The sequence below is a fragment of the Haplochromis burtoni genome, unplaced genomic scaffold (genome assembly GCF_018398535.1).
Source record: "Haplochromis burtoni strain Fernald_Lab_line unplaced genomic scaffold, NCSU_Asbu1 Contig_5, whole genome shotgun sequence".
Lineage (NCBI taxonomy): Eukaryota > Metazoa > Chordata > Actinopteri > Cichliformes > Cichlidae > Haplochromis > Haplochromis burtoni.
The window spans coordinates 674,464-695,242 of NW_024582366.1; the positions used below are offsets into that span (position 1 = coordinate 674,464).

Genomic DNA, 20,779 nt, shown 5'->3' on the forward strand with positions numbered 1-20,779 from the left:
CCATCCATCCGTCCGTCCATCCGTCCGTCCATCCATCCATGAGATGTTATGCTCAGCAAAATATCACAGATTGATGTCAGATATCTTTCAGGCTCTGTGGGATGTGTGTGTTGTGGTGTGAGTCAACAAAATGTTCCTTTTTATTGCTTTTTTCCCTTTTTTCACCTATTTGTCTGTTTTGCTTCTAACAGAACCACAGCTGTATGTCCGCTTTGACATCTGGGAGCAAGGCAACATTAGCCCCTTACAGCTGAGTGACAAACTGCAGGGGGCACTGCGCCACGCACTGTGTGATGTTGTCATGGAGCTGAGAGTATTGCCAAACCCTCTTTGTGTCGGGGTCCTCTGCCCAGCAACGAAAGCTCAGAAAGAAGAGGCAAAAGGTGAGCTCATTACTGCATCTGTATGCTGGGTCTGTTGTGTCTGCACCTATTTGCAATCAGATTGTACCAAGCAGTCCAATAAAAACAATGCTTTACAGTGTAATATCATTCACCACACTTCTGACACTGTGTCAACAAAAACACTGATGTCATGGCTTATGTTCGAGGAGCAGCAGAGATAATTGGCTCTGTCTACGTCCTAAAAGTTTGATAATGGGTCTGAAACGGTCGCTGTTTACCTCAAATATGCAAATGTAGCCAAAATAGCCAAAGAGGTTTATTTTTCTAAAATGATTTTGACACATTGTTGCTGTGCGGTGCACGGTGTTACATGAAAGCTGTAGTCAGCAGCAGTTTCATGTTGTTACAATGTTTTTGTCTTTAGCAAATCAAATAACAAACGTTCACTGCAAGACAAAACTACAAGCAGATGAACCAGAAGGTTGATTCTGTTCATCTGGACGTCGCCTTCTCATCCTTCAGGTTTCCACAAACTTACAGTCAGTACATTCACATAATGACTGAAAGTAGCACCACTGACTAACAGTGGGTCGTGAGGTCAGTTTCATTATCATTGAACTGTCATGATCATTGATCAGTGGCCATGAGTGGCGTTCACAGAGAGTTGGGGGCTGGCTGCAATCACAGCATTGTAAGATGGTGACAGAGAAGCAGCGGTGCTACAGCAGGTGTAGGTGTGCTCTATATTTGTGCTTTCTTGACCCACAAACAGTCCTGTTCCTAAACGAGAGTCTCTTTCCGAGTAGTAGGCGACTATGCCATGGGTTGTTTTTTTTCCCCCATCATTTGTTTTTCAGTTTTTTAGTTTAATGCTTGAATCTTGAGCTGGTACAACTCAGCGGATAATTACACAACCCAAATGGTGTTTGAGTAGGTCTCAAAAATGGATGCAGCTGTCCCTCCAGGACTGCTCTCTGGTATCAAAGGGACGTCCTGCTAACCTTTTAACTACAAAGCCACAAATTTAGCTGAGCCTACATTATCAATGCCGTCCTCAGAGCGAGGCGAAGAATTCTGTTTGCTGACAGATTTTCTGTTTCTGTTACCAACATGGAGTGTACTGCTGGCCTTTGTACATATTCAGTGAGATGGTTTACCTGCTGCTGCATAATGGCCCGTTTGGCCGGATTAATCCAATATTCATGCTGCTTCATCTGTTTGTGGCCTTCCACACTGATATCATGACACAGATCAGAGGTTTAATGATGGTGATGGTGAAAATTGGCAAGTTGTCCTCTGAGCTGATAATATCAGCACAAGCAGACTTAGACCGATGGGTCACAAAGGACTCCAGATTACCCCACACTTTGGAATTTGTCAGATACCCCACAAGCATGGAATCTGTTTTTGGTTAACCCAACATCAGAGGATGACATGGAGGAGACGCAGCAGCACATACTGAAGCTGCAGGGCCTTTGTGGAAAGGTAAAGTTTTAACACGTTGGTACGACAGACTGATTTCCTTTTCCTGTTTGAATGTAGTAAAGCTCCTTCCCATGTTATGTTTGACCCTCATGTAACTGGTCATGAAAGCACTCCTTTATCAGGCTTATTTGCCTCACAGACTAAACGAATAATCTAGAAGCGTGTGGGATATTTGGATGCGGGCGTTCGTGACACCCGGTGGCAGAAAGCAGAGCAGCATGGAGGATCTCACTGCAGCCACCCTTGGGAAACGTTTAAGACTTTAATTGAAGTTTGATTGTGAAATGTTCTTCAGGGCTGCTGATTCCTTTGGCTGAGGCGAGAGAAGTGAAGGACAGCCCCAGGCAGCGCAGTGGCTCAAGGGTTTTTAAAACCAGTCCATCTCCGATCAGCTTAATCCAAGCTGTAGGAGGCGCCCCCACGACAGGAAGTAGCACACCCGAGTCCACCACGCCTACTGGCAAAAGCACTCGCCGCAGCTTCTGGGACATACTGGTCAGTTACTGGCTTTCTACGTCAGCATTTTGTGATCATTTAAAAAACAATCGTTCCTTTTTTGCACAGTTCCCAGTTCTTATTGACTGTTCGTCTAGTTTCGACAGATCAGACGTGTCGTCACAGAGACGTATGAAAGTAAGCATGTTTCTTTCCCTCCATCAGAGTAAGCCAGACTCGGCCGAGCTCGGGAGCCCCAAGACGACAGACGACATTGTGCAGGAGAAAGGCGAGGAGGGCCGAGCAGCGCGCCGCAGACACAAGACGGAGAATGTAAAGCAGCAGTGGAGCCAGGACAAGCCGGTGGCTGTGGAGCTAGAGCAGACCCAGAGGTGGGACTCACTGAAGCCACTTATACTGAACACTGACTGCATCAGGCAGCTAGAAATCATACAAAGTTGAACCCTTATGCAGTCCTTGGAGAGAATACGGACACAGCGTGGGCTGTGCAGTTCCTCCTTCTACTTCATGTAAGAGTGTGATATCGCAGGAAAAGTCCAATTATTATTAATGAAAGCTACATGACACATCATACATGCAGCATTTTTCCTGTGTGGCCCTCAATCATATATTGGCCCCTTGGGTTAACACTTGGACATTAATGCTTTGAGAGCCGCTTGTCTGAAGCGCATTAAAACTTTATATCGAGAGGAAAGCAAGAAGAGCTGAAATCATTCTGGTATGGTTTAGAAGATGGTCACGGTCTTTGGTGCCAAATTTAACCTCCTAAGACACGAACTCCTTCATGGCGTTTTTAATTTCTTTGCTGTTTAGGCTGATTGGATGTAAAAGCAAAGAATGATCTTTTTACCTGATGTAGTGTCTGAGAAAAATGAGGTCCACATATGAGGACATTCGTTCTATATCTCGATAGAACAGTGGTGAATAATTGTGGTCTAGACAACCCAAAATGTGAAGTCCACATATGTGGACGCCAGGTCCTAGCAGGTGGGTCTGCACTATGTATGGAGAACGCTGATAGGTGTAAGCTGCTGCACAGTCTTGCTGGTGGCTCTTCAGTCTCAGACTGTACATAGATGCACACAGCTGCTGCATCGTCACCATTTAGCTTCATTGGCGTTTTGATGCCTGTTAGATCATTGGCTGCTGCTGTGGTTGCCTTTTGGACTCACCAGTGACTGTATTTACAGATGAAAGACACCAGCTAATGCTAGCAAGACTGGTTAGCAAGTTGCTGTGACTGACAGGCTGTTAGCTGGTTAGCGTGCGGTGTCCTTGGTTTCACATCAGATGTCTTCCAGCGTGATCACGATGCCTGGTTTCAGAAAAGGCTAAGACAGCATGATGCTTGGAGTGGGTGGAGTCACAGTGCCAGTACTGTCCATTTCATATTTAAAGATTAAATATTTTACCATGTATTGTAGTATTGTCATTTCTGTCTTAAATATGGAGCTGAGAAAGCAGAAATCTTGCCTGACCACCACTGCATCACTGATGGCAGGCAACAAGCCTTTAAACCACCAAAACAGGTTTTCTCTCTGCTGTGAGTCCCATAGAAATGTGGTTTAATGAAGTGTGGGGGGTTTGTGGCTGTGCAGGAGGCAGCTGTCTCAGTTTGAGGAGGGAGATGCAGGCACTCTGGACCCCATTTACCAAGATATCTGCCAGCCGTGGATAACTTTCATGGCCAAACTTGGTAAGTTTTATCTCTACATTCGTCCAGAATCTGAAAACTTATTTGAGAAGTTGGGGTTTATATTCTGCGAGCTCTCACACCCGGTGTTACTCTCAGGTTGCCCCTCCATTCAGCAGTGTACCACTAAAACGGCCTCACACTTCCTGCTGCCTTCCATCTTGGCAGAGATTGTCAGTTTGGTCAGTTCGCTGGCCGCCGACACAACAGTGAAGACATTTCGAAAGACGAGGTGAGTTTTTACATCGTGTTTTTCTTGGTAATCAATCATCACTCTTACCTTCCTGATGTTGAGAGCAATAAAAACCTAACACTGAGTTGTGATATTTTTTGTTGCCGAGGTGCATGAAAGCTGTTGTTGTGCTCTGACATTCAAAAACACCTCAGCTGAGACTCTGCAGCTTCAGCTCAAATGTCGATTGTTGCTTCCAGTGCAAATGACATTTCAACAGCTTTCATTCACTTTCATCTCTGCAGCTGATCTTCCAACTGCTGTCTGCACTTCATCAAATAGCATTCCAGCTACTTTCAGCCTTCTCATGCTTTGAATCATTTTGACTCTTCAGCTGAAATTTGAATGACTTTTATTGGTTATAAGTCCAACTTGCTGTCATCTCTTTCAGTGCAGACCGCTGAAAGCGAACAAATTGTTCTCGCAGACTTCTTAGCAGCCTGCTCGTTAGAAAACACTGTGAATAAGAAGTGTGCGCTCTCTGGAGCCAGACACCTTCTTTGTTCCTGATTGTTGCCACACAGATACCGAGTCACTGTTGTGATCGCACTCGAAAATCAGTGCTCCTTTAGACTTCTCAGACATATAATCAATGAAGACGACTATAGACACACAGTTTTACCTTATAGATGTGAAGTTAGGCGCTGGTTTTGGGCTACCACCCCCAGTTCATCCTCTGTCAGCCATGAGGCCTTTTATTTCTCTCCCTTTACAGCAGCATTTATTGTGATCGGCTGCCCCTCACAAACTAAAGGTTTGACGAGCAGGTCGCGTTGGTGATGTTTCAAAAATAGAAAAAAATGTTAAACTGAGGATTTTGAGCAAACAGCTGCAGCTTCGGGTCACACTCAGAAACACTTAGACTGAGCTCAGGGGGCCGAGCAGGTCATCTACTAATCAGAAGGGTGGTGATTCGATGCCTGGCTGCTCCAGTCTACATGCCAAATGTCTGTGCACAAGATACTGACCCCAGGTTTCTCTCAGCTTCATCCACTGGAATGTATCCAATGCACTTAGCCATAGAAAGCAGTGCTTCTATGAATGGGACTGAAACATTAAGACCTGTTGTATGAAGCACTTTGAGAGCTCAGAGAGTAGAAAGGCATATTTTTGGAAACTGTTAACAGGATATATACCATACCTGGTGGGTGCCCTCTGACTGCACACTGCCATTAAAGTCGTTCAGCTCTATAATATTGCAACTGTATTATACTTTTTGCAGCTGCCCCACATCTGGAGACCATTTTGTGCCGCTCCCTCTTGGCCAGAACCTCAGCCAACCACCGGACGCTGTGAGGAGCTTCATTCTCATCGGCCGCAACTTCCATCAGTGGCACTACAGCACAGAGCAAGGTAACCGCTGCAATACCAGCCGTTCACATTAGCCCCTTACTACCTTACCCTCTGCACAGGCTATGCATCACTACCTCAGCTCCACTGTGTTTTAAACAACCTGTTATGGTTGTTTCCTTTTTCTCCAATTCATCAGGAAATCAGAATATTTGATTAGAAATGAATGCCGTTCATAGATTTGTGCAGCCCTGATACAGATGTAGTAAGTGATGAGTCTTTCTGTAAGAGTCCATGTTTGGAATTGAACAGCCGTTCAAGTACGAGTACATCGGTGTCATCCATCCGTTTTCCAAAGCCGATCCCAGCTGACCTTTAGGTGCGAGGTGGGGCGCACTCTGGACAGGCCACCATACTTGCATAGAGAGACGTTCACACATTCATTCACACCTACAACCAATTTAGAAACACCAGTTAACCTAACATACGTGTCTTTGTTCACGGAGAGCCACACAGGCACACGGAGAACATGCAAACTCCCGCTGACCCCAGCTGGCCCCCAGCTTTAAACCCAGTGACAGCGACCACCACATTTTATTGTTGGATGGCGATATGTTCAAATGACACATTGTTAGATTTATATTTTATCATCTACAAAGTACCAGAGTTTTTAGAATAAATGTTAATTACTTCGTCTCCCTCCTGCTCAATTACCAAACAGTCAGTTGACAGATGAGCAGAATCAAGGCTAAACAAAACAAGATGAAGGTAACGGTGAGAACGAGCTGCAACAAGACTGCACAATGCAAAACACAGAATAAATGTCAACAACAGAATAAAAGCATTTAATGAGAAATGATCAAAAATAATTGAAAACAATAAACAGGCTTATAAAGACAATGAGAGAGAAAAAACATCACATAAAAGAAGTCCATGTAAAGTGTTGTTGCTGGTTCTGTGAGCCTGTTATGTGCTCGAGTCATTTGTTGCTTCTAATGAGCAACAAATGACCCCATAATAAAGTAAAACCACGTCAAACAGAAGTCCAATAAACACATTATCCTGTGATGTTCTTTTGTGTTTCCTCATTATTGTAATCAATCACATTTCAGTCTGTAGTTCGTCTCATGCAAGTAAGTGCAGTTCAAAGAGCTCCACAGACGACTGAGAAGCCGACGATGAGACGAAGCAAACTGAAACCAAACAGAAGGTGGAATAAAAGGACGTTAAATACAAGCGCGCTCAGAGTTCAGCACATCAATGAGGATTAGCCCCAAGTCCAGTGTTGTGGTTCTACGGTGGAACAGGAAGGAACGTGCGCTCCGAGTGTGGAGGAATTTAAGTTCATGTTAACTGTCGAATTTCCCAGAGGAACCCACCCGAGGGATTAATTAATAAAGTTCTATCTTAACGTCTTGTTCATGAGTGGAGTGGGAGACTAACGTATAGTCATCCTGGTGAGAAAGAGCCGAGTGTGGAATCAATGCTCTCAGCTTCCTGGTCTGTCTACGGTCCTACTCATGGGTGAGGCTACCATAGAAAACACAAGTAGTGGAAATGAAGGGTGTGTGTCTGTCTCACCCTCAGAGTGGGGTGAGTAACTTGGCCATGGGGTAAAGACCAGCAGCTGTTTGATATCGAGGTTGTTTAGGCATCTGACCTGGATGCCTGCTGGGTGAGGAGTTTGTGGTTGACTCGGTAAATGAAAGCTGTGTTTGGTTGCACCGAACATTATGTCAAACATTTCCACTATAAGCAGCAGAGGATGGAAACACAACAAAATGACACAAACAAAAAAGAAACCTCTGAAAAGTTGATCAAACATCATATAGTTGAATAAAATGCTACATTATAAACTATAGTAAATAATTACCAAAAACTAAAAAGCCAAAACAATCAAAAGAATAAAACTATAATTTACATATAGTCAACAAACACGATGGCTATAAAACATAAATACAGTTTAACTTGAGATATTAATGTCTAACTGTAGTGTAGTTTACAACATATGAGTCCTTTCAGGTGTCCAGTGAGTGAAGTCTGCTTTTGTCTCATGCAGAGCTTCTGTTTCTAGTTTTTTCTCATTTATTCGACTGCTGCAAAATAAAGTTCGGCCTCATTTCTGTTGCTTTTGTGTCGCAGCAGCTAATCTCACACTGCTAGTCTAGTGAGGATATTCTTGAGGGAAAGCTGTTCGGTATATTAGGCTGGCATAGACCTGTCTGCAGCATGTTGCTAACACTTGTTTTAACACCATGAGTAGTGTGGAGGAGACGCTCCACGTGTTTCCTGTTGAAGCTTTGAGCGTGCTCTGTCCTCGCCGCCGCCGCCGCCGCTCTTTGATTCTGTGTTTCTCTGTCCGTGCTCGCTGCTCTCTAACATCTGCCTTATTTTTGTTTTGCTTACATCGGTTTGTGTCGAGCTGTGTTTCACTGTCCACGCCGCCTTGCTGTTTGTACCTCCTCTGTTTACCCACAGAAGACAGTTCAGATGAGGAAAACAGCCCAGTGCTAAATAGGTTCACACGTAAGTTTGCTCCTCAGCTTACCAGCAACTTTCATGGTAATGGGATTTTCTTTATGGCTGCGTTTTGTCAATATATTGGTTTGTTTGTTTTTCTATATTATCAACAGCTGGAATATATGTAAGCGAGCTTTCACAGAGAACAGAGTACGTCACATGTTGACATGAAGATTTATGAAATTTGTTTTACGTTATAAATAATGCACTTCAGTCGTGTTTTTAATTGTATCGATCACCCTGTAACAAAACGGAGCCATCATAAAACGATAACCACGAATGCTAACTATGTCGCCTCGCCACTTTAAAACACATCAGTTAATCGGACTAATTGTTATGCTGTGATAGCAAAGTTTTTAATGTGGACTGTATAGAAAACATGGATCTATTCATGTGACGTCCTCTTGTTCATCCTCGAGCTACGACTGTGAAAGCCGCGGGATACTCGATGCTCATTGGCTAACAGCTCGATCATAATTTAGAAAATGTATTTTTATTTTTGACTTCTTTACAATCAGACGTATTTCTGCAGTTAGTCCCCTGCACTGGAACCCATGTCCGGTTCTTATTACACTACATGCCTTTATGATGTTAGCAGTTCTCTTTTTGAATAGTTTCTCCATAGCTTCATAGTTTGGGGCTGAATATTACTAATTTATACTTTGAGGTAACAAATAAATAACTAAACCTGCCACAAACCAAAGTGAAGTAAAACCAGCCCCGTGACGTTGTCTCACACTGACGAGGAGAATTAAACGCACACATTGAGAGAATAGCGTACAAGCTGTGTGGCTGCACTCGTGAGCTTTTATAAAGCTGCAGCACCAATGCGTTTTGTTTAAGCGCACCTTAAATCATCTTGAAGCTGAAATGCTGTTTGACCTTTCTGTGGTAATGATATTACTTCATCATTCTCTGCTTCCTTTCTGCGGAGATATCACGACCGCCGCTCGCAAACAGGTTTACATCGGGTTTAAAAAATAACCACGTTTCTTCACTCCTGATAATCAAGCCAACACTGTTTTTGTGGTCCATCGAACGCTGTGATTTCAGAAGCAGCATCACAGTAAAGCTTTCGCTCTCGTCAGTCAAACCTCAGAAACCCCAAAACCTCCCAGGAAGTGAAAAACCTGCGCAGCAGCTGCCCAGTACGTTTGTGTTTAAAACTCAGTTATGTTCATCTGACAGTTCAGTAAAGATTGTGATCAGAGTCAGCTGGGACTCTTTGTTGAAGGACATAGCACAGCCTGCTTTGCTGTTGCACTGACTTTGTCTTTTCTGTCCAGCTCATAAAGGCTTCCAGCGCTTCGATGCTCTGGAGCAGAGCGATTCGGTCGGTCCGAGCCAGGCTGGGGTGGGAATGGCTCCTCGCCAGAGGTTCCTCTTTATCAGCATCCTGGACAAAGAGGTGATTTGGGATATGGAGGCCTCTGTACACTCTGTATATCCCTCAGGCCGGGCAGAGAACAAGATCCCAAAGGGTCCTATTTGTAATGGCTTTCAAATACATGAACTTGTCCTTAGATGTATTTTTGTCAGTGGGTGCTTGAGCTAATAAAGATGGTGCTCTGACAGCGCATGTGTATAAGCTGCCCACAATAATGAAAATGTGTGACATATAAGCCCACGTGGTAGCCAGGTTACTAGCCCAAAGATCTATTTTAATCCTCTGGGTTTTATACCTTCATTAGCGTGTTTTTGAAGCCAAATGCTGTCATTTTTCTGATATCTTTTCAATAAGGTAGCACACATATCCTCATTGTGCTTCATAATTAAGCTGTGGGATTATGTTTCTAAGTACAAGTGTGCTCTTTAAAACATGATTGTAATACTTCACCGTTGGTTCTTCAGGTGACGCTGTACAGCTACAACTGGTCCGTGGATCTGGGCGCCTCTCTGAATCGCGAGCTGGTGCGTCTGGTGAAGTGGCAGAATGCGAGGGCTCACGTCGTCCACTGCCTGTTCAATCAGAAGATGGGGCTCTTCCATCACTACTGCTTTTCCGATGCTCCCATCCATGAAATAGACTCCAAGCAGGTGAAAACACTCTGGTGTATTGTAAGCAGGCCAACAGCAGTACAGGAAGAAAAGCATCATGGGATCACTTCATTGTCAGTTATTTGTGAGGGACGTTTTGTGATGTCTGTACACAGTGAGAGCTGAGTCAGAGAGAGCACACAGAGGGTTTAAGCACTGAAGCACCATTCAGTACATAAACTGTACCTCAAAGATGGCCGTAACTGGTTGCTGAATGCCCGTTCTAAAAGCAGGACAGCCTCACTGTGTCTTAGGTTTTAGGTTATGAGCAAGTTGTCGTCTTATAAGTAATCAGGTAATCAGATTTGGCAGTCAGACCCACAAATGAAAGCTTACTGCATTGTTTTGTTCTGTGTATAAACAATGTAAAATACTTTTTGGTGACTGCTTTGTTTACATACACGTTACCAAAGTCCGTCTCTGAGGATACTTCAGTCTCCTCTGATATTTACAGGTGCCCAAACAGTCCTGTTGTTGTCTGTGCCACCCCAAAATGCTTTGCTGGGTAGATTGCACTGCATGACTGGAGCGCAGCATCAAACTGTTAAACTGTACAGTTGCACACTTCCTACAAAATCCAGCAAAATGTAGTTTACGGTCCAGTTACCCCAGCAGGTGTCTAGCAGCTTAGTCTGCCCTCACCTCTCAGTCAAAGCTTTCGATTCTTAAAAATAGAGATCAACGCATTTTTGATACAAATCTGTTGATATGCTTTTTGGCGTTAAGCACTGACTTCTTTTTTTAGCCCTGCAGTTTTCTTTTGGGTTCAATATCGCATACTTTATTCTAACTTCATTTGTGTGTGTATATACATACACACACAAATGAAGTCAGTGCTTAATGGCCAAAAAGCATATCAACAGATTTGTATCAAAAATGCGTTGATCTCTATGTATGTGTGCATACGTATATATTTATATATGTATGTTGAAGGTACAGTGCTCTGACAGAGGAATCGGTTCCAACTCCAGTAATACTGACTTTATGAGAGAAGCTGCAGTATGGACTGAAAGTAGTATTCGAGTATTTGATTTTTTATTCATGGTATTTCAGCAGCTGCTGAGTCACCAGCAGCTCTCTCACAGTCAGTGCTGTGCTTGTCCTGCATTAGAGGAAGAAAGGAGGCAGCTGACTACGATCGGCCATCATGTGTTCACATGTGGTGACAGCAAATGACCAGTGTCAAACTCACTGCAGAGGTTGTTATGTGGCATCAGCACTGTGGCAGTCACCGCGTGCTTCCTGTAATGACACGCTGTGTTAACTGAGTTCTGCAATGACAGGCTGTGCCGCTCAGTTATTGTGCAACTGTGGAATATGATCTGCACAGGGGTGTTTTTCATATAAAAGCAGGACGATTAACGCTGCTTAACATGTCAGACGTGGTCCTGCCACAATGATTGTTCAGGGAGAATAATCACAGCCTTCTTTCTTTTTATAACAGCAATATAAAAAATGACATCAGAAAAACCTCGGCAGCATTTTCAGGCTCCCCCTTAGACCTCTTGTTTTCAGTGAGCTGAAACACCTCAGACTTGCCTCTAAAAAGCACGGCTCCACCTTCTGTTTCTGCTGCTCTGCTGCATCTGGTGGGGAGCTGGTGAGGAGAACAGGATGCTAGCTCAGGTGGAATCAGCCTGGGAGGGTAGCATCTGCACTCGCGCTGTCACAGGAGGCAGCAGCTCCCGGAGCACACTTCATGCAGCTGTTGTGTCCCGAGGAGGAATTTGTGTGACTCCCACATGGATGGTGATGTCATTACTTGATCCAGCCTGTTAGTGGTCCTCGTGCTATTTGTGAGTTTCAGTGACGATGTGTCACAGTAATGTGTTTTCATCTTGTACTATGATACAATAGTTGTATAGAGAGCTGCAGGGCTGCATCTCTGTGGTTCCTCTTACAAAAAGCTGAAATCGCCGCGGCTTATTACAGTAAATAAGCATCGTTTATCATTTTTGCAACATGCACACAAAATGCTAATGTTAGGCTATGACAGTTGTAGTCGTGGGACTATAACCACCTCTTAGCATGTACGTTATAGCCCGAGAGGTTTGGGATTTATCTGAGTGTGAGCATTTCTTGCTTTTGCATCAGAAGCATTTCTGCTTTGCTCCGTTTGTCCTCCTGCAGCATTTTCTGTACGATCACTGTAAAGTTTGGCTTTTTAGATACAAGAGGTGTTTTTTAACTTTGTTCTGCTACTAGTCGCCCCTACTACACTTATCTCGTGTAAAATATTCAATATTTGGGAGATGCTGCAGTGTGCAAACTGTTTTCAGTTCAGTCGATTGACATCCTGTATAAATGTTGGCAGGCAAAGACTGTCGCTGAAGCCTCTTCCATATTTATGCCACTTGCAGCTTCATCAAAGCTCGCTGTGGCTCGATTCAGCTTTGTTTTCTGTTTTGCGTGTCTCAGCAAAAACTGCTGGACACCCTTTATTAAATATGGAGTTTTGGATCAATATGCAGTTGATGGTGTTGGCAGCAGAAACCAAAACAAGATTTTTCAGCCACACGACTAAGCATTTTTATTCTCCTTGATTATTACCCTTCTCTATCTGCTGTCTTCTTATGTTGTCCGGATCATATCCTGGAAATATAACCCTGTCACATCAGCGGCCTTGTTTTCCAAAATGGAGGACTTAACCACCTCAGTGCAATTGAGCCTCTGTCAGTTTCCATTCATCCTCCTCGATTATTTATGACCCTCTCTCACACAGAGGGCTTTGGGTTGTAGGTTTCTGTAGTCTGCTGTGCCGCCTGTTTAATAACTGTTTGCAAAGCATCTTTTACATCCCATCTTCCCTCCCACTCTCACACATCAGCTGTCACATCAGCTTCGCTGCTCTGAGGACAGCAGTGCGAGAAGGCTCCACTTCTACAGCTACTGATTGATTTTACAATCGTTTTTCCTGGTGGGATGAAGGGGGTGTCATACGTGATAGTGTACTACAGATGGCTTGAGAATTGGGCGACTAAAAAGGCTTCTGTGTTGGAACATCTGGAAAAATGTAGGCAGAGAAAGCAGCGTGACGGCATCAGCGACTGCTGCTAAAATACAAGGGACATCATGCAAATGATAACGCCATCAAGCCACAGAGCTTTCAAAAATCGATTAAAACTAGCTTGCATCGTGCAGCATTGGCGTAGATGGAACATTGATTTGTAACCTGTGATGTGAGGACACTGCAGTTTATCAAGTTTAGTTTGTTTACAGATGTGAACCTCACAGATGTGCAAGACTACTGTATAAACATGAAAAAGGATTTGAAGAGACATGAAAAACGAGGCACAGTCAAAAACTTTTATTTAAATATGGTCTAATCCGGCGGTCCCCAACCGGTTTAATGTCAGACGGTATTTTCACAGCCCGGCCTTTAAGGTGTGGCGGATAAATACAGCAACATAAAATAAAACCCGAGCCTCAACTCTCGCGGCCCGGTACCAAACGACCAGTACCGGTCCACGGCCCGGGGGTTGGGGACCGCTGGTCTAACCTTGTGACGAATGGATTCAGAAACCCTCTCATATTATTGAAGGAGCGATTATTTAAAAAGCTGCCACCTCATGTTGCACAGCCATGTTTTTCATGTCTTCTTTTCAGAACAAGAACTTTTGAATTGTTTCGTTTAGGGGACCTCTGTAAACTGTAAAACAAAAACCTCTGTGAACAGGCCCCCTGCTGGTGGTGGTAGATGTGAGGGAGAGTCCTAATCTGAGCCAAAGCGCTGTCCACGCAGACTAGCCAAAGGCCCAGCTACAGTGGGGAGCGAGTATTTTGGGATCGTTCGATTGGAGGAAAACTCCTGGAGTAGATGCGTCTGTAGAACACACTAAGGGACGAGCTCTTTGGTGACTGTTCGGCTCTTCTGGCTCAGATCGGAGATCACTGGTTGGATAATCAGCATACAGTACTTTTCCAGTATGGAGAAGTATACAGAGAGCAAAGAGTGCCACCCTTCCCCACCATGTCAAGCTGACCATGGTGTTGTTTAAATAAATCATGTAATGCTGATTTAGTTTGAATGAAAGTTCAGTAAAATCCAGCAAAATGTCATGCACAGTGTGAGCAAAACAGCCGGACGAAGGGACTTATTAGACCCCGTTTTGCAGCCGAGAATGACACCAAATGCCCTTTCAGTCTTCTCCCTGTGGCCAATAACAAAACAAGCGCAAAGAATAGAAAGAAGCAAACTTTTCCTTTCCCTCCGATGGCCTCGCTCTTCATCACGGCATTACTAATGAGTGCGGACAGAAGGCAGAGTCAGAGCAGCAGAAAATTTGCCTGAACAGAACTTCATCTGTCAAGGTCCTGATGAGAAGCAGAGGGAGCACCAGTGCACGGTTTGACCCCCCAGCCTGTGGGCATGGTGCAGCCAGCACTGCCACACGAGGGGCATCTGGGCCCTGAGCTGCTCCGCTGAGCAAACTCACCCAAAAGCTCCTGTCAACAGCAAAAAGAGAAGAACAGACAAAACTAATATGCAGCGCGGTGACTGCAGCACGTCGCTGCGTCATGTGATAGAAGAATGCAAATGTGCTTCCTGTCTGTGGTGTCCAAGGCTTGAGCATCCTCAGGTTAAGGCAGAATTAATCACCTGATGAACACAGACTAAGATTTCACGTATTAAACTCTTTTAAGATGAGTTTTAATGGACCATACAAAAACAAGACCTTTCCAGATTATTGAGTTCCCTCTTGCTGCTTGTGAAACGACTTCTTGTGAAGGACTTGGGCCCAGACTTCTCTTCTGCTGTGAGCAGCACTGTCTGAGCGATGACACCCAGCAGTCACCACCACAAACATCAAACCCTCCAACACACGCTTCTCATACAGAAACGCCAACCTGTGGCTTCAGATAGTGTTTTAGTGGTGACTTTAAAAGCTGCTGTGCTGTGCTTGGCTCAGATATAAGCTAGCATTTGCTAACAGTAGCCCGGTGAAAGCCTGCTTGGCCAGACAGGAAACTGCGATTCACTCGACAACTATGTAATAAGAGTGGTTTCCTGAGGTTACTCAGGAGGTATTTAGCTGCTAAGTGAGGTGATGGCGTCATTAATTGTCGAGTTATTCTCTATCTTGATCAGGATCCCAACCCATTCCTCGGTCCTTCCATGGAGCCTGATGCATTGCTGCGTAGCGCAGTCCCTCCTCTGCCCAGTAAAGAGCAGGGCAGACTGGGAAACTCTGGTCGAAGTCTTGCTCCTCTCCACTTTCCCTCCGAGTTGCTTCCCTTTGATGAAGCTCTGAGGGACGTCTGCACCATTCGGCCTTTGATGGACGGAGATGTGGTGGCTCGACATGGCAGCCAGCTGTTGGAGATCAAAGCTGCTGAGCGGAGAGGTGAATAGTTTGACTTGTACATTAAACATGATGTCAGTTTGAAAAATTAATGGCTTTGTTTTTATTCTTACAGAATTAGAGAAGCAGATGAAGATAGAGAACCTGTTCGTGACCTGGCAGCAGAGGTCAGCACAGTCCAACATGCCCATTTCAGTAAGTATTTTCAACAGTGTTTAACCCTTTAGAGCCGGTCGCTGGGGTCACACAGGCACCTGCAATGTTTTTTTTAAACATCTGTAATTCCCATAACTCCTGAACCAGTTGCTCAATTGAAAGAATTCCCACGCTTCCTGAAAGCAGCGGCTCAGCAGGGTCAGCGTAAGTAAATGTAGCCTTAAAGACAGCTGTTCTTATAACGGAGCCTGTGGAGTGTGAGGAATGCAAAACAAAAGAAAGTTAAAAGAAAAGCAGCACACGTGTCGTTATACTTTCTGAAAAGCCTGCCCCCTGGTGGTGATAGTTTTAGTTAACGTTCATAAAGGGGAATTACAAAATGCACCTTTAAGTTCATAATGATGATGGATATTTAAAACATAAACAGCAAATTGGATTTGACCAGTAAATTCTTCCACTGTGCAAGCAGCATAATCTCAGATGGAGCTAATTGCACTCGACTAACCCGGGGGAACAGCGTCTCACTGCTTCATGTCTTTGAGGGGCTTCAGTTACAGCTCACTCCTCGGGGAAATCATTTTGCATCGCCTTGTTTCAAAGTGGGGAATATCCGAGCTAATTAAAAAGGTTTCTATCTGACACCGTGACATCTCGAGAGGTTACACGGTGGCATTAAATTTACAAATTTGATATTTCAGCAGTCACCCACATGGTGCTCTTACTGAAGCACATCCAGCAGGAGGTCTGCAGCCTGAGCTGAGTCTGTCGGGGCCAGGAGCCGTGTCCAGTGCAATAAACAAGCTAAATTACCTGTTGGCTGTAGTTTGAATGCTGATCTGCTGCTAAACGTTCAGCCTGGTGTCATCTTTGATGTTGCTGTGGTCTTTTATGTCATCCCACCTGCAGTTTCATACTTTTACCATTTCAGTAAGAGTTACCTTGGCTGTCTCTGCAGGGGACAGATTTGGAGACTCTGAAGCAGTCGTCCCGACTGGTCCACTACTGTGCCACCCCTCTGCTCTTTGACCCCGTCTTCCGCAAGCAGATCCAAGAGGAACAGATTATTCAGCCTCTAGAAAAGGTTTGTTTTCCATGCAGCTAAAGGCAAAGTTACTGGCAGATTCATTTTTCACTTTAGACATTTTATTCATATAAAGACTGAATATAAATACAGTCTTCAATTTCTGATCCTGTGTTTAATGTTCCTCTCTTACTTCATGGTAAACGCAGTGACTCCAGGTTAGGAATCCTCTGTTTTACATTCATGCTTGATTTGAGATGTTCTTTTGCAAAAGGATTTGCTTTAACGACGACACAGAAAACACATCAAATATTTAGACTGAGAAAATGGATCATTTTGGTCCAGAAGAGTCATTTTCAATTCAACGGCAGGAAAAATGTTTAAACAACTGGAGCAGGGCGACGTGTAAACAGTGTAGCATCGCCCCTTCTTTTAACAACAGTCCATAAATAGACTTGGAGCTGAGGACACCAGTTGCTGGACTTTTGGAAACGAATGCTGTCGTTTATTTTGGTCCCTTTTTTAACTTTCCCTACGCACAGCATTATACATCTGTAAAGACGAGAAAAAGGGCTGAGTGAGGATGGGCAACTCTCCGTTTAATCCATTTATTGTGCACAGATAAGACATCTGAGAGCATCATATCACAAAAGGCTATTCATATCATCAAGTATCTCCAACACTGAGATCCAGTTTGTTCTTTCTATATAACCTATGAAAAGGCCTCAAATACTCCAAACGAGTGAGCGGGTAACCCTTTAGCTGAGGAGAAAACATGCTTTCATATTAGTCCTGTTAGTCATTTGTTGGATATAAACCTTTAAGGGCCTGAAGATATTTTCACTGAGGCGAGATCCTGAATGCAAACTCTTACTGCTTCCCAGAATGCATTTATTCGAACACACTGCTAATTATTTCCACATTAAAGCATAAATGAAGCTATTCTTTGCTCTGGTGCTCCGTAGGTTCATGTCAACCAATTATTTTTGCAGTAGCCTAAAACATGCGTTGAATGTGTTTTTGAATGAGCCTTGGATGCCTTCCTCCACTCTTCCTGGGAATATCGTCGTGTTAGTCCTCTGCAGTGTTTTTACAGAAGACTCGGAGGACTCGTCTGCTAATAAGTGATATAGTTTACATATCAACCCCTTCCCAGAAGACTCGTTTTTCTATTATGGTCAAAGAGGGAATAGATAGTGACTGATGAAGTTAGTTAATTGTAAGTATTTAAAGCCTTTTTAGTGTTATTTAACAACACAATGAAGGTTTTAGAGGAATTTATTTCAGAGCCTGATGTTTCCTAAAGTATCTCAGTCTGGCCCCAAAGTGTGTGACTAGATTTGCTTAAGTCTTTAAAAACGACAGTATCATCTGTGCAGTGTTCGATGTGGCGTTCAGGCTGCTGAGCTGTACATCCTGTTTCATTACCCACCAAATGTGTTCAGTTGACGAAAGGTCTGCAGACACTTCAGTTCAGCATACTAAGTGTTTGCTTGGGCGCGTGTGTTGCTCTAAAACCTGCATATGCTTTCCAGCATTGACGGTACCTTTGCAGAAGTGCAAGCCACCAGTTCCAGCACCTTCTGAACTGATAACTAGCAGATGGTCCCTCTCCTCGTTAGTCCAGAGGAACAAGAATTTCAAATTTTTCAGTTTTCCATTTTGCCTCAGTTCATTTTAAATGAGCTTTGCTTCGTTGAAGATCATCTTCTGTGCCTCTCTACATCTTACTCACCTGTATTAAAGGAACCCAGTTAGCTGCAAAATGCTCCTCCGGCTGGTTTACCCCACCAGCCTCGTGTTGTTGTCATGCTGACAGATGAGGAGGGGGCTGTGGACACCCGGCTTCCTCAACATGAGCTCAGCTGCAAAACGAGAAATGGCTTTTCATGAAAGAGTAAAATGTCTCAACATTTGATATGTTTTCTGTGTTCTGTTGTGAAAGGAGTATTGATTTACACAGCACTCCAGCATGTTTTATGTTAGTGTTGTAAATTTATTCCCTGGAAGTTCCTTTCAAACCTCAGGAGGAAGTTTTGTAGGATTCCAGCTTCTTTCATCTGAAAAATCTCACAATCGGAGTCACTTTGGTCATTTTCAGTACAGGAACATGTGGTATGTATGGAGCACTTTGTGGTCGACAGGCTTCAGACAGATTCTGGGATGTGGATCAGTTTGTGACGTGTATTTCCACATCTGAGCCCCGGTGCTCCTGCTTCCTGTCAGAGCTGACAGCAGCCCCCTGTCTTTCTGCCTGTGTGCTCTAACTCTGCACATGTCGCTCTTTTCAAGTTAAACAGGCCTTCATCAAAGTTCAAATGCTCTTTCTGTTAGTGGTGGATTGATCTGGATTATTCTTCCACGGCTCAGACGTATGGCTTCTTCGTTTCATCAGGCTCAAAATGAAAATTGTGATTTTCAGTCATCTTTTAGAATTTTGTATTCAAACATGGTTCATTTCTTTGATATGTATTCAGGCCATGTGCACTGTACTATAAATTCTTCTGAAATTGTGTGTGTCAGAAAAGGCATCGCTCCAGTGATTCCACGGCATCAGGTCGGGACCGCAGCTACAGCACAGACTCAGCTGACATGCTGCCCGGCCGACTGAAGGAAGAGTCCTGGCTGCTTGAAATTTCCAGCACCTTCCTTCAGCAGTATGTCCAATACCTGCAGAGCATGGGCTTCATTTTGGTGCAGGTCCGGCCTCAGTCTCCAGCTCGCAGGTGTGTTGGATGTGTGCTTTTCAGCTGTTGTTTCCTTCTAATGTACCCTCAACCCTTTCAGCACCTGTGCGTCCCCCTCCATGAGCTCAGACGTGTTAATCAGAACTTTACGTTGAATCTGGGCTGCTTGTTCTCAGAGATTTCTCTTTAATGCCCCCATTTAAATTCAAATTGTATTTGTCACATACACAGTGAAGTGCTTAGACAACTGCTCGTGACCTAAAATAAAAGACTATGAATAGGAGAGGAAATAAAATTTAACTAGGAAAGAATAAAGTAAAATATAAAAATTAAAGTTAAAAATAAAATAACTGTACAACAAAATACACAATATAGAAAATATATAAGAGAATATGAAGAAATATGGAACAAAAGAGCAGCTGTGCGAGTAATAAATGGTAATGAAAGAAATGTAATGTCCAGGGTTGGGCACATGTTTAAGTGTCTTGTGAGTGATTTGATGCATTTAAACTGGGGCATGTCTGATGGCAGCAGTTAAAATAAAGGCTTTCATGTGTAAGTCCATATTTATGTTTATTAGATAAGAATAAACAAGTTTCATAAACTGTTTAATTAGTAAACGGGTGTTTTTTCGCTCCCTTTAGTGTGTAAGATGTAAGACAATCAGGAATCATTAACCTTCCTCCCGTCCTCCAGCCTTCTCTCGCACTGTCGTGTGTCATACTTGTCTATTAGTCATCTAATCGCATGTGTTTTGATTCTCCTCTGACCTTTGACCTCCATCCACTGAGGCAGGAAGCCTGAGCGTCCTGTCTGCTGTCACTTTCTCAGTCTGTGTGTGACTCGCACTGAATCGTCTTCCTGCTTGGATATTTGCTGCTGGCTCTCTATGAGCCTTTGTTGGGTTTTTTATAGTTTAAGCAGATCTTTACTGACCCCTGTCCCCCACTCCACCCCCACCCCCTGTCCTGCAGCATCGCCCGCGCTCGTGCTGCCATGTTGAACTCTATGTCATCAGAAGGCAGGATGTCTTTTTCTTATGTGAAGCAGAAGAGCGAGGACAGCCCTAAGGTTAGTGTTCACCTTGAAAATGCTCTTTTATTCTCCAAACACAAAACTTGGGGATAAAGTCAGACTGTGCTGTGGGAAAACGGGTCCAGTGAATTTCTAATGTGTCAGTAAAACTAAAGTCTCCAGCATCTCCAGAGACGGGTATTTCCTCTACGTCTGATTTAAAGTCTTTTTATCAGATTTGACTGAAGAGCTGCCACAGTCATGGTTTGAGCTGTGGTGAGGCAAACTCGAGGAAGACTCATGTACTCATGCACGCTGAGAAGTTTACAGTTTTAGATCTTTCTGTATTTTTAAAAAACAGATGCGAGTTCCCAAAGACGGTGTAAACATGTGTGTAATGATGCAACAATGGAAAAAGACTGCAGCGCTGCTTCAGGGGGTCAAGAAGCTGTTTTGTTTGTACTCAGGCAGTGGTAACCTTTTCATTGCTGCTAACTTTAATGAGTTGTGGCGTGTAAAAAGTTCCTCTGTGGCACAACTT

At 43.9% G+C, this 20,779-nt stretch overlaps 1 protein-coding gene across 9 annotated transcripts in view; it reads left to right on the forward strand.

Moving 5' to 3' along the window:
* The window catches only part of szt2 (SZT2 subunit of KICSTOR complex), a 108,832-nt gene that overhangs the window by 58,142 nt on the left and 29,911 nt on the right, over nucleotides 1-20,779 (forward strand). For 8 of the 9 annotated variants that reach the window (XM_042222111.1, XM_042222131.1, XM_042222117.1 and 5 more), the window contains 14 exons: nucleotides 192-383; nucleotides 2,125-2,324; nucleotides 2,490-2,656; nucleotides 3,884-3,981; nucleotides 4,078-4,210; nucleotides 5,433-5,563; nucleotides 7,979-8,026; nucleotides 9,307-9,428; nucleotides 9,872-10,057; nucleotides 15,147-15,402; nucleotides 15,476-15,555; nucleotides 16,472-16,597; nucleotides 19,061-19,263; nucleotides 20,199-20,295. In XM_042222111.1, the coding sequence (XP_042078045.1) occupies nucleotides 192-383; nucleotides 2,125-2,324; nucleotides 2,490-2,656; nucleotides 3,884-3,981; nucleotides 4,078-4,210; nucleotides 5,433-5,563; nucleotides 7,979-8,026; nucleotides 9,307-9,428; nucleotides 9,872-10,057; nucleotides 15,147-15,402; nucleotides 15,476-15,555; nucleotides 16,472-16,597; nucleotides 19,061-19,263; nucleotides 20,199-20,295 (2,039 nt within the window). The remainder of the gene's footprint in view (nucleotides 1-191; nucleotides 384-2,124; nucleotides 2,325-2,489; nucleotides 2,657-3,883; nucleotides 3,982-4,077; nucleotides 4,211-5,432; nucleotides 5,564-7,978; nucleotides 8,027-9,306; nucleotides 9,429-9,871; nucleotides 10,058-15,146; nucleotides 15,403-15,475; nucleotides 15,556-16,471; nucleotides 16,598-19,060; nucleotides 19,264-20,198; nucleotides 20,296-20,779) is intronic. The other variant, XM_042222124.1, reaches the window with a different exon arrangement.